General features: G+C 40.5%; 1 protein-coding gene across 1 annotated transcript in view; it reads right to left on the bottom strand.

The window, feature by feature from the left end:
• si:ch211-243j20.2 (uridine-cytidine kinase-like 1) overlaps positions 1-12,029 on the bottom strand; it is a 133,643-nt gene that overhangs the window by 15,150 nt on the left and 106,464 nt on the right. Inside the window, exon 12 of the mRNA XM_060914176.1 lies at positions 10,180-10,302. Coding sequence (XP_060770159.1) covers positions 10,180-10,302 — 123 coding nt within the window. The remainder of the gene's footprint in view (positions 1-10,179; positions 10,303-12,029) is intronic.

Raw genomic sequence — 12,029 nt, forward strand, 5'->3', positions numbered from 1 at the left:
CCATCCTTGACTCTTGTATGCTGCATAAATGGGAAAATATATATATATATAAAAAAGTTTTTTTTTTGAGAGTTAGCTGCCCCGCTGAGCCAGCCAGCCGAGTGTGTGACATCACAGTAGTAACCGGTTTTAAGGCCGAGGCCTTTGACAGCTATAGACCAAAGTCAGACTTGGCAGGCGAGAGTGGTTGCAATGGCCTCTTCGTTCGGATTTATTGGAGATTCTTCGGATTCCTCAGACAGTAGTACATCTGACTGTGATAGTCCTGAAATTGGAGTGGGTGTACATGCTACTGCTATACACGTAGAACCGTATCAGTTCAAACCATAGGAAAGTGAATCCGATAGCAACACGTCGGCCACGGAGGCCCCCACCTTACGAAATAAAGCCAGAGAACAAAGCCATCTAGAGAATTGGATGGAATTGAACTGACAGTCTCATGTGACTCTTATTAAAACAGGATAGGCATTATAACTTATGCAACATACATGTAAATGCATGCATTTTCACTGATAAAACGTAAGAGGCTAATTAAATAAATCTGATGAACTGAGACAATCACATTCTGAAGCAAATTAAATAATCTTATACCGGTAACTTAAATACACAATACAAGTTACATGTATTAATCTACATGCAGGTAAACAAAGGAGAGTCGCATCTTACCCATCCATGTTCTCGCTTCTTGAAAGCCAACCTTGTGGCTAATTGTTTTGAAACAATCTGATTTTCGCTTCTTCCACATAAAGGCGAGATATTGCTGCTGAGGCAAGCATATTCAGCGGAGGAGAAAAGAAAAAAAAGCATATCCAGTGGAGAAATCTGACGACTGGTCCACTCATTATCCATTTTCTCCATACTGAGTACTCCGCCATTACTGCTCGGCTCACACTCCAGGAGAACTGGTGCAACTGAACTTACTTTCCTTTTCTTGTCGTTTTCTTTTCCTTTAATTGTTGGTACTGCACCCTCTTTCAATATGGGCTTATAGCCAACGCTCCTCAACAGATCAGAGGTCTCGTACGAGTCTTCAGTAAAATGTGCAGAGCAGAGACCACTTTGTAGGTGCCCAATGTGCCCGTGAACTTCTCACAAAACGCGTCAAAATCTTTGCAGTTTGAACATTCCTGGGCCATGAATGCAACGTTAATCCATCTTCTGTCGTGCTGCTGCACCAGCCAGCAACACATCTACGTGGCATGATGATAAATTAGCTCAAAATGGAGGCTTGAAGTTGCAGTCAGCTCTGTATTTTAGTATAGCGGAAATGGCGATGAGACTGATAGCCTTCCTGCGGTGACGTCACAGATGTCAAGGTCATTCACTCAGACCGCTACCTATATGAATCGTTTTAAGTCATAAAAATTACTATATTAGATTTATTGTTAACGCTTAAAACTATTCCTATGCCATTCTTGAGGTCTCAAGGGATTTATAAACAAAAAGTGAGGCCATGGTTCTGCGTATCTCCTTTAACTTTACACATTCTATACCAATGCGTGCATCATGCTTGTATCAAGCACATGCATGCGCGCGTGCACACAATTTTTTCTCTTTGTCAGGTGCTGCTTCACTCAAACTGACAAGTGCTCAACATTTGCATAACAATGTAAAGCTGTATAGGTGATAACTGTGCTGAAGATGGAGGACTGAGCTTGTGTGGGGAGAAAGAGGAGGGGCACCCCCTTTGGCACTCTAGTGTTAAAAGTTAGAGACCAAGTTTAGAAATTCACGCATCCTAAAACAAGTAGAACTCAGGGACGTTTCTGTCAGCAACAAGTCTAGTCCTTCTTGTTACTAATGCCTTAAATACTCTTAAAAGTATTCTTCGTTTGCACGTTACGTCATAGCTATTTATGCATGAGGCTTTGAACTGGAAGTGGGCCATGCTGGAGAATATACACAAATTCGTGTGGCGCACATTTACTATAGAAGATATGCTTGAGAGGTTGCTAGGCTTAAGAATTCCTTTTGCTTCTTCGCTATGCCTACTCTTTGTACTGTAATTGGATGTGGGCACAACTCTATTCGAGACAAGGGGACTTATAAGTTTTTTAGAATTCCAGCAATTATAATCATGGAGAAAAAAAAAAAAAAAAAAAAGAGAGTTGTCCATGGAGCGTAGACGTCACTGGCTGTCCAGCATAAACCAGGCTGATCTAAGCAACAAGAAAACAAAAACCATGCGAGTCTGCAGTGAACATTTTATCAATGGTAAGTCCTACGAACTAGTTATTAATGAAAGATCACAATATATAAGAAATATTGGATTGTTTAATAGCCTGGTCATGCAGAAACTCGCCGCTGTCAAACGTTACAAAGCCGTGATCGAGTGTCTGAGCTGACAATCAAAGGCTTCTATGATTATTTCATTTTAAAAAGAGGTGTATGTAATTTTTGATGACGCTGCTTTTACTTTCCATTTGGGAAACCAGCTGATCTCTACAATTTTACAGATCCAGACTGGGCTCCAGCACAAAATATGGGCCACAACAAAATCAAAGATGGTACTGAAGCAGTAGCTTGAAATGCTAGGCTTACAGAGCGCAGAAAGAAACGCAAAATTATTCCCCAACGGTCACAGAGTCAATCGAACAAGATTTGTGTCAATCCACTACCTCAAATACTGCAGCCTCCTCACCCGGTGAGTGCTCCTTTATAACTAAATATGTTATAATACTGTACCTATCTTTTGAAGTCGTCAAAATGATTGTTTTTAAAATAGATCTGAGAAATGACTACAAGCTTCTAAATGTAACTCCTCTTTACCTTCCAGTCTGTACTCTGACCACTGTATATCTTACCACTGTATTATATATGTATATTGTATATCCTCCAACATGGCGGCGGTCAATGATGCAAGCAGTTTTGGTCACGTGGTTGCAAATGACAAACACTTCAAACAGGAAGCTATAGAAGAAAAAACACTTCAGATATTTGACCTTGCTGTGACCTTGACCCTGTTTGGACCCCATTTCAAAAACTAATCAGTTCATCTGCTGTTTAAAATGATAACTCCCTACAAAAATTCAGCCACTTGCTCTTGAGATATTGCGCATAATATTGAATAGAACAAGGGCCAAATGATCATATTAATTTCAAATCAGACTGTCAATTTTCTTTTTTATAGTACATTTACCACCATTTTACAGAAGTTAATTAGTACTCATCATCAGGTCATTGAGGATTGATGTCATTGATGGATAAGGATGAAGAGGTTGCTTGCATCCAACATGTGAAACTGTCACAACAGGCACAACCTGCAGCTTGGAGCCCAGACCACAAAACTTTCTGCATTGTTTGACATTCTAAGGCACAGGTTTCTCTCAATGCTTCCAAATGTAGGATTAAAAATGTAGAGGTGCACATCAGGACTGGGATCCCATGAGCAAGAAACTTGTGGCTTGTAGGATGAAAAAAAGACCATGTTGATGATATCGCACAGGATGTGGCAAGAGCTTTAGTTATTCATTAATTAATTTATCATCAGTAACTGCTTTATCCTGGTCATTATAAATGAGAAGAGATGGTATGGGGTTTAAGTTACACATGAGGAAGGAAGGTTACATATGGTTGATATAAATAAGGATTTCTGAACATCATGATGACGATGTTTGAAGTTCATATGCGATAAAAATCCAAGGACCTTTGATGATGGCACCTTGTTGAATATATCGCTCAACGTGTTTCAAGAAGAATACAAAAGCCTTGCGGCATTAAAAGCAAGGCAGAGGAGTAAAATATGCTTTATGGACCCTTTTCACGTGACGTCACGACAAACGCGGCCGCCATTTTGGACATGTAATACCAGTAGTTTACCACAGCCAACATTGAGGAACGGCAGCAAAGAAAGTGTTTATTTTCAGCAAGACTTCCATCATGCCACTATGTTGTTGTGCATCTGGATGTAGTAACCATCAACAAACAAGGCAAGGGTTATCATTTTATCAGATCCCGGTAGATGCTAACCAACGGAGAAGATGGATAGCGGCATACCAACGCTTGTGTAGTGACCACTTTGTTGGAGGTAAGACGAATAAAATTAGCCAGAAAAGGCATTACATTGCTGTTAACATTCCATTCTAGTTTACTGTAATTATGATCTGGCAGCTATTTACACCGGATCCAGTGTAAATAGCTGCCGGAGCCAACGTCCAAGGTTCCGGAGCGCGCGCGCTCGCGGCCCGGCCGGAGCCAGCGCACGCTCCGGAACCTCGGACGTTGGCTCCGGCAGCTATTTACACTGGATCCGGTGTAAATAGCTGCCAGATCATAATTACAGTAAACTAGTAAATACAGTTTTCTGCATCGCGCTCCTTTTTCTTTTATGTTTGTCGCCTTCCTCGCATTCAAACCGATTTGAGCCGAAGTCCACTACATGTGCATTTTTGGACGAGCAAATCATTTTGAACAAAAAGACATCAGATTTTTTTTAATTTAGCAAAAGTAATTCATCATTGGGGGGGGCTAACAGAGATTTCTAAATATAGAAGGGAAAAAAACAACAACAACAACAGTCATCTATATCCCCTGCCCTATATACCAAGTTTCAAGATATTATTTGTCACATTTTTCAAGTTCTGCTTCAGGAAACCAACCCTACCTCTTTACACTGACCTCAGCAGCCCATGGCATAAGCCCACCGGACCTTTGGTCCAGGTGAGCTAAAAATTTAAATTTCTCACGTCTTAGCATTAAAAGGCACATATATATTACTTAATCAACACATATACCAACTTTCAAGACCATACCACTCATAGTTTTCAAGTTCTGCTCTGGAAACAAAACCTACTCCTAAGACTAACCTGAGAGACTAAAGGCCCGGTCACACAGCACTCTGCGTCTATATCACGTACAAAAAGATACAAAAATCTGGTGGACGTGGTCGTAAGTGGTAATTTTTGGTCAATTTTGGCTTTGCCGTGCTTTGTACGGGGTATGGCCGTCGGCGGCTGTTTCACTGCTGCAGCACTGCCAAATCACGGGTAACCGCGGCTCAGCGTCGTTGGAAGAGCGGCTTGCTGCGCATATAAAAGCGGTAGGATATGTTGAGCCTGTATCAGTTGGTTCTGTTGGTGCTGGAGCATTAAGATGAGGACATCACAGCGTTGAGGGTTCATGTTCACCCCTTGACATCTAGACTGCAAGTGCCGAGGTCTCAGAAAATTACGGTATTTACATGCCGCAAATCAGAAGTGATGCAGAAGTGATTAGACAGTGATCAATCGAATTTAGAACTTGTTTGAGACGTTGTTTAACGGGCTTAGACAGTGCTATGTACGCGGAAAAATCCATTTCTCAGTGATAAGCCGCTAAACACACGCTATATCCCGTGATACCAACGCGTAACACCCGTCCGATGACCGTGCTCTGCCCGTGATAGACCGCCAAACTTTCGCGTCTTACCACGTCTCCCCAAGTTTTAATAATGGCCGGGACACTGATTATCACGTGTTTTTCACCTGTGTTGCACGTCTTTACCACGTGTGCCGGCCGTGGTTGTCCGCGGTCTAAAGTTTTGAGCAGTCCAAAACTTTTTGCCGCGTCCGACGCCGTTCCGATTTTCCCCTGCGTCCTGTCACGTCTGTATATCGACTGTAACACGTCTTAACTTCGACATCAACACGAACAATATCGTCTGCTTCACGGGAGAGCACTTTTTGACGGGTTTTGGCCGTGATAAAGCCGTAAAGCGCTGTGTGACCGGGCCTTAAGTCTGAAATTGTTTCCATCGAAACATGAAAAATTCAAATTTCTCAAGTTTCTTAGTATGAAAAGGCACATCTACATCACCTTGTTAACACGTATACCAGGTTTCAAGTCCGTATCATGAATAGTTTTGGATATACTGTATGCTCTGGAAATGAACATTGCTCTTAGAAACTAAGTCAAAATCTATTTTTTATGTAAAAATTTGAAAAATATTTTTTTTTCAAAAATCCAAAATAGCAAAAGGCACCAGTTCACGTGTTGCTTGATATGTATACAAAGTTGCATGAAGATATCTTCAGTAGTTTCAAAGATATGGCCCGGAAACAAAAACATGACCGGACAGACAGAACCTGTTTCTATATCCCCCACCAAACTTCGTTTGGGTGGGGGATATAAAAAAAAAAGAAAAAAAAAATTCAGCAGGATTCTGTGTTGAACAGAGAGGTCAAAAACCCCTATGGTATGCTCACTTAATTTCCACTAAGGTAAGAATTCAAAAAAATAAATATATATTTCACAACTGCAGCGGGGTGCTCATTCTTTTCCAGTGACATGAACATGAGCAACAACACAGTGGCTCTGCAGAGACATTTTCACTGAGGTCCATTTACATTCGGGGATCCTTCGGAGTGCGTTGTGCGCCTTTTGGGACCCAGTCATTATGGGAAACACCTGATGCTGATTTGAGCAGAATCAGTGTACCGTTTTCACAGAGACTTTGCAAAGTATTCTGGTCAAGTATGCAGTGGTAGACAGGTCTAAATGCAGGAAGTGTGTTTATTAGCAGGCATAATATTTACAAAAACAAAACCGAAAGCAGAGTCATAAACACAGCGAGAAACAAACGTGACAGTGATAACAATAATACTTCACAAGGCCTCTGTGTCCTTATATGCACACGTTGACTGCGCTCAAATCAGTATCAGGTATTTCCCATAATGACTGGTTCCCAAGCACGCACACAATGCGCTCCGAAGGATCCCCGAATGTAAATGGACCTCAGTGAAAGCGGCTCTGCAGAGCCGCTGCGTTGTTGCTCATGTTCACTTCACTGGATAAGAATGAGCACGTTGCTGTAGTTGTGAAATAAAATTTTTTTTGGAATTCTTACCTTTGTGAAAATGAAGTGAGCATGAAGTGAGTGGGCTTTTGACCTCTCTGTTTGACACCGAATCCCGCTGAATTTATTTTTTCCCTTCTACGTTTAGAAATTTCTCTAGGTTTTACCCCCGATGATGAATAACTTTTGGTAAATTAAAAAATCTGAGGTCTTTGTTTCTTTCAAAACATTCTGCATGTCCAAAAACACAGCAAAACCTTCTCATACTGGTCAATAACAACTACAAGCGTGCCCCCTGTCATGGCAACATAGTTACCGTTGCTATGGGGATCACGTGATGGTGCAAAGCCTCTACTGACAGTGGCACTTGACAACCTTTACTAGAAAGTTCTTTGCCTTCTAGTAAGAAGCCATGGGTGAGTCTGGCGTAGCTAATGTAGCATCTAGTGTATGCCACTTGGTCGTGCCTGGTTTTAAAAGAGAAAGGACGACTGGTTCTGATGGAGCGGGTTATTTCGTGTAATTTGTTGTCAGGATATTCGTCCCATTCAGATTGCCATCTAGCGCAATAAAGGAAGGAATTTATTTGTAATGACTTGTAACTACTAATGAATAGGATTTTAAGAAGGCTGGCTATATTTGCACTGCAGATGGTGGATATACAGGTAGTCGTCGACTTACGACCTATGCAACTTACGACCGATCGACTTTATGACCGTCTGGTTATGACTGGCAAGTGTTTTCCAGCTGAGCTAGCTGAGTGTACGACAGTTTCTGCCCCAGCTCCCGGCAGCGCCCAGAATCCAGCCAGTGTTGCCAGATACTGCTGACGGTTTCCAGCCCAAAATATGTTCAAAACCTGCCAAAATGCACTTAAAACCGCCCAATCTGGCAACACTGCATCCAGCCTCTTCTATTATGTGTGCAGTGTTTCGCTGGACAAACAACGAGCGAGCTACAGCACGCATATGGCTTAACCAGATCTTGTGCTATAACATGCACAGCTGGTAATCAAAGTAACTTTCACTTTTCTGTTCTGTTACACTGTTCTGTGTCCAATGTCCAAAATGAAAAGTTAGTTTTCAACTGTTCAGCTAAAAAAAAAAAGTTATTAAAACGATTGTGTTGTTGAAATGATGTGTTTGCAATTTATTTACAACCCCGATTCCAAAAAAGTTGGGACAAAGTACAAATTGTAAATAAAAACAGAATGCAATAATTTACAAATCTCAAAAACTGATATTGTATTCACAATAGAACATAGACAACATATCAAATGTTGACAGTGAGACATTTTGAAATTTCATGCCAAATATTGGCTCATTTGAAATTTCATGACAGCAACACATGTCAAAAAAGTTGGGACAGGGGCAATAAGAGGCTGGAAAAGTTAAAGGTACAAAAAAGGAACAGCTGGAGGACCAAATTGCAACTCATTAGGTCAATTGGCAATAGGTCATTAACATGACTGGGTATAAAAAGAGCATCTTGGAGTGGCAGCGGCTCTCAGAAGTAAAGATGGGAAGAGGATCACCAATCCCCCTAATTCTGCGCCAACAAATAGTGGAGCAATATCAGAAAGGAGTTCGACAGTGTAAAATTGCAAAGAGTTTGAACATATCATCATCTACAGTGCATAATATCATCAAAAGATTCAGAGAATCTGGAAGAATCTCTGTGCGTAAGGGTCAAGGCCGGAAAACCATACTGGGTGCCCGTGATCTTCGGGCCCTTAGACGGCACTGCATCACATACAGGCATGCTTCTGTATTGGAAATCACAAAATGGGTTCAGGAATATTTCCAGAGAACATTATCTGTGAACACAATTCACCGTGCCATCCGCCGTTGCCAGCTAAAACTCTATAGTTCAAAGAAGCAGCCGTATCTAAACATGATCCAGAAGCGCAGACGTCTTCTCTGGGCCAAGGCTCATTTAAAATGGACTGTGGCAAAGTGGAAAACTGTTCTGTGGTCAGACGAATCAAAATTTGAAGTTCTTTATGGAAATCAGGGACGTCGTGTCATTCGGACTAAAGAGGAGAAGGACGACCCAAGTTGTTATCAGCGCTCAGTTCAGAAGCCTGCATCTCTGATGGTATGGGGTTGCATTAGTATGTGTGGCATGGGCAGATTACACATCTGGAAAGATGCCATCAATGCTGAAAGGTATATCCAGGTTCTAGAGCAACATATGCTCCCATCCAGATGACGTCTCTTTCAGGGAAGACCTTGCATTTTCCAACATGACAATGCCAAACCACATACTGCATCAATTACAGCATCATGGCTGCGTAGAAGAAGGGTCTGGGTACTGAACTGGCCAGCCTGCAGTCCAGATCTTTCACCCATAGAAAACATTTGGCGCATCATAAAACGGAAGATACGACCAAAAAGACCTAAGACAGTTGAGCAACTAAAATCCTACATTAGACAAGAATGGGTTAACATTCCTATCCCTAAACTTGAGCAACTTGTCTCCTCAGTCCCCAGACGTTTACAGACTGTTGTAAAGAGAAAAGGGGATGTCTCACAGTGGTAAACATGGCCTTGTCCCAACTTTTTTGAGATGTGTTGTTGTCATGAAATTTAAAATCACCTAATTTTTCTCTTTAAATGATACATTTTCTCAGTTTAAACATTTGATATGTCATCTATGTTCTATTCTGAATAAAATATGGAATTTTGAAACTTCCACATCATTGCATTCCATTTTTATTTACAATTTGTACTTTGTCCCAACTTTTTTGGAATCGGGGTTGTATAATCAAAAACTGATACAGGTGGATGAAAGAGTGATAGTGTGATAAAAAAGCACTACACTAGTACTACTGAGTGATAAGAAGTCCTAGTGAATGCTTGATAAGTAGACAATAATAAATAATTAGGTGTATTTTTCGGTGCGGGCTGTGCGCGCGCACTATGGCTCAAAATAATATACCGGCAAGAAATAAAAGTTACTTTCACCCCTGAGTATGCAGTGTTTGACTTAAACCAAAAAATGAGCCAAGGTAATGAAATAAGAAAATGTTGATAAAATAAGACTTTAAGATGATTACAATATCATTACACATCACAATATACTTACGTTCATTTAACATAGGCCGACTTACGACCAGATCGGTTTATGACCGGTCAGTCGTAACCAAACGCAGTCGTAAGTCGATGACTACCTGTAATTTCATGCCGTTTATTTAGCGCAAAATTCAGAGCACCTCCCACATGTTTTAATGTAATTTTTTGGCTACTACAGAGGCAAAGTCAAAACAAGTAAAAGGGCAAACTGACAAAAAGGATATTGCAATATAAACAGAGGGCGAGGCTTTGCAAGCAAGACTATAATTATACTGCAGACTGGAAATTAGCAATCTAACAATGATTAATAGATTGTATAATAAAATTAACTACCTCAGGCTCCCCAGTGTCATGGTTTGTCTGGATAAGAATTTTTCCCAGTCGAATGTCTTTACACACTGCCATCAAAGCCTGTTCCATTGTCTCCCCTGCACGCAGAATGGACACTCCAGTGATCTACACACACACACACACACACACACACACACACACACACACACACACACACACACACACACACACACACACAGAGCCTGTAACCACAGAGAGACTGACAACTTCATAAATAAACTTTTTTTGCAATCACCTGAGCAGAGCCTTAACAAAAATCTAATACCAAGATCCTGAATGAGGACAACAGTGACCTCAACAAAATGATACAGGAATAAATTAAAAAAAACCTCTAAGCCAGATGCATTCAAACTGTTTCCCTATGGAGGACTTTCACATGACATCATTGTAATTGCAGATTTGTTTACGCGGCCATGTTGCCAGCCAAGCTTTGTTTGCCAGCGACTGGCACAAGTGTACACAAGTGATTGTAAGCCCAATTCAGTACATCTACAGATAAACTTGTACAAGTTACACCTTTAAAAAAAAAACCCCCGCCAGAGACCTGTAGTGCTTTTGGATGTAATAACAGACATGGAAATAAGCCTGGTTTAACTTTTCACCGCTTCCCAGCGAACCCAGAAAGATGAGAAAAATGGCAAGCTACAGTTAAAAGGGATGCCAACAAAGCATCCCTGCATGTGTGGAGAACATATCAAGTTCATGCAAAAGCTCTGTGCAGCGTTAAAATATATATCTGGATGTCGACTTTGGACACGATACATTTTATTAGACCTAATGTTTGGCTCGACTAGCAGCATGTTTGTTATGTACTGATAATGTAAACTTGGCTACACACCATAAAATATGCTAGATCTAGGCCCTGACTTGTTTATTACTATTATTTGTTCACGTTTGAGCTTACCGTGGTCATAATAAGGTATTTTTCTTTATCAGGAATTTCCCACAAGAAATTTGACTTTTTAACCTTGGAATTTCTGAATTATTTTTCTTGCAAATTTATGACTTTATAATCTCAAAGAATATCCAATGGTTTTTTTATTGTAAATTTATAAATTTAGTCTTGGAAATTGAGTGTTTTTTTACTCCCTCACTCAGCTCCTTTATTAAACAAACAAACAAACAAACAAACAAACAAACAAACAAACAAACAAACAAAAACCCCACAAATCTGCAATGGCTTTAACACAGTCATGTGAATAAGTACGTACATCTCATGGAAATTACAGACTTTTCTCAACATATTTAAACAAGTAAACATTTAATTCTTTAATACAATGCCTACAGATAAAAGTGATATACTCCAACAAACACAAAATTTACATTTTATAGTCATTTTCATAAGATTTAAACAAACAAACAAAAAACCCTAAGGACACCCTGTAAAAAATAAGTACACCCTTACATTTCTCACACTTTCAAGTCCATAAAATCAGAATCAGGTTTTCCAGATCAGGTGTCATTGATGAGACCCTCCTGCAGGTCTGATTTAAACCCGACATCTCTGGTCTGGTGTTCCCTTTGCTCTTGAAGTGTGCGATGTCATTGTGCCAAGATCTAAGGAGCTCTCTAAGGACCTCAGAAAAAAGGCTGCGGATGCTATGAATCTGGTGAGGGATTGAAAAAGAGCTCTAAATTATTAGAAATAAAATCATTCCACTGTAAGGAAAATCATCTCCAAGTGGCGTAGATTTCAAACAACTGCCAGTTTGTCCAGGACTGGTCGCCCCAGCAAATTCAGCCCAAGAGAAGACCGTTTGATGCTAAAAGACGTTTCCAAGAATCCCAAAAGCTCATCAGTGGATCTGCAGGTAACTCTTTCAACTGTTGGT

This window comes from Neoarius graeffei, chromosome 2 (assembly GCF_027579695.1).
Source record: "Neoarius graeffei isolate fNeoGra1 chromosome 2, fNeoGra1.pri, whole genome shotgun sequence".
In the NCBI taxonomy this organism is placed as follows: Eukaryota; Metazoa; Chordata; class Actinopteri; order Siluriformes; family Ariidae; genus Neoarius; species Neoarius graeffei.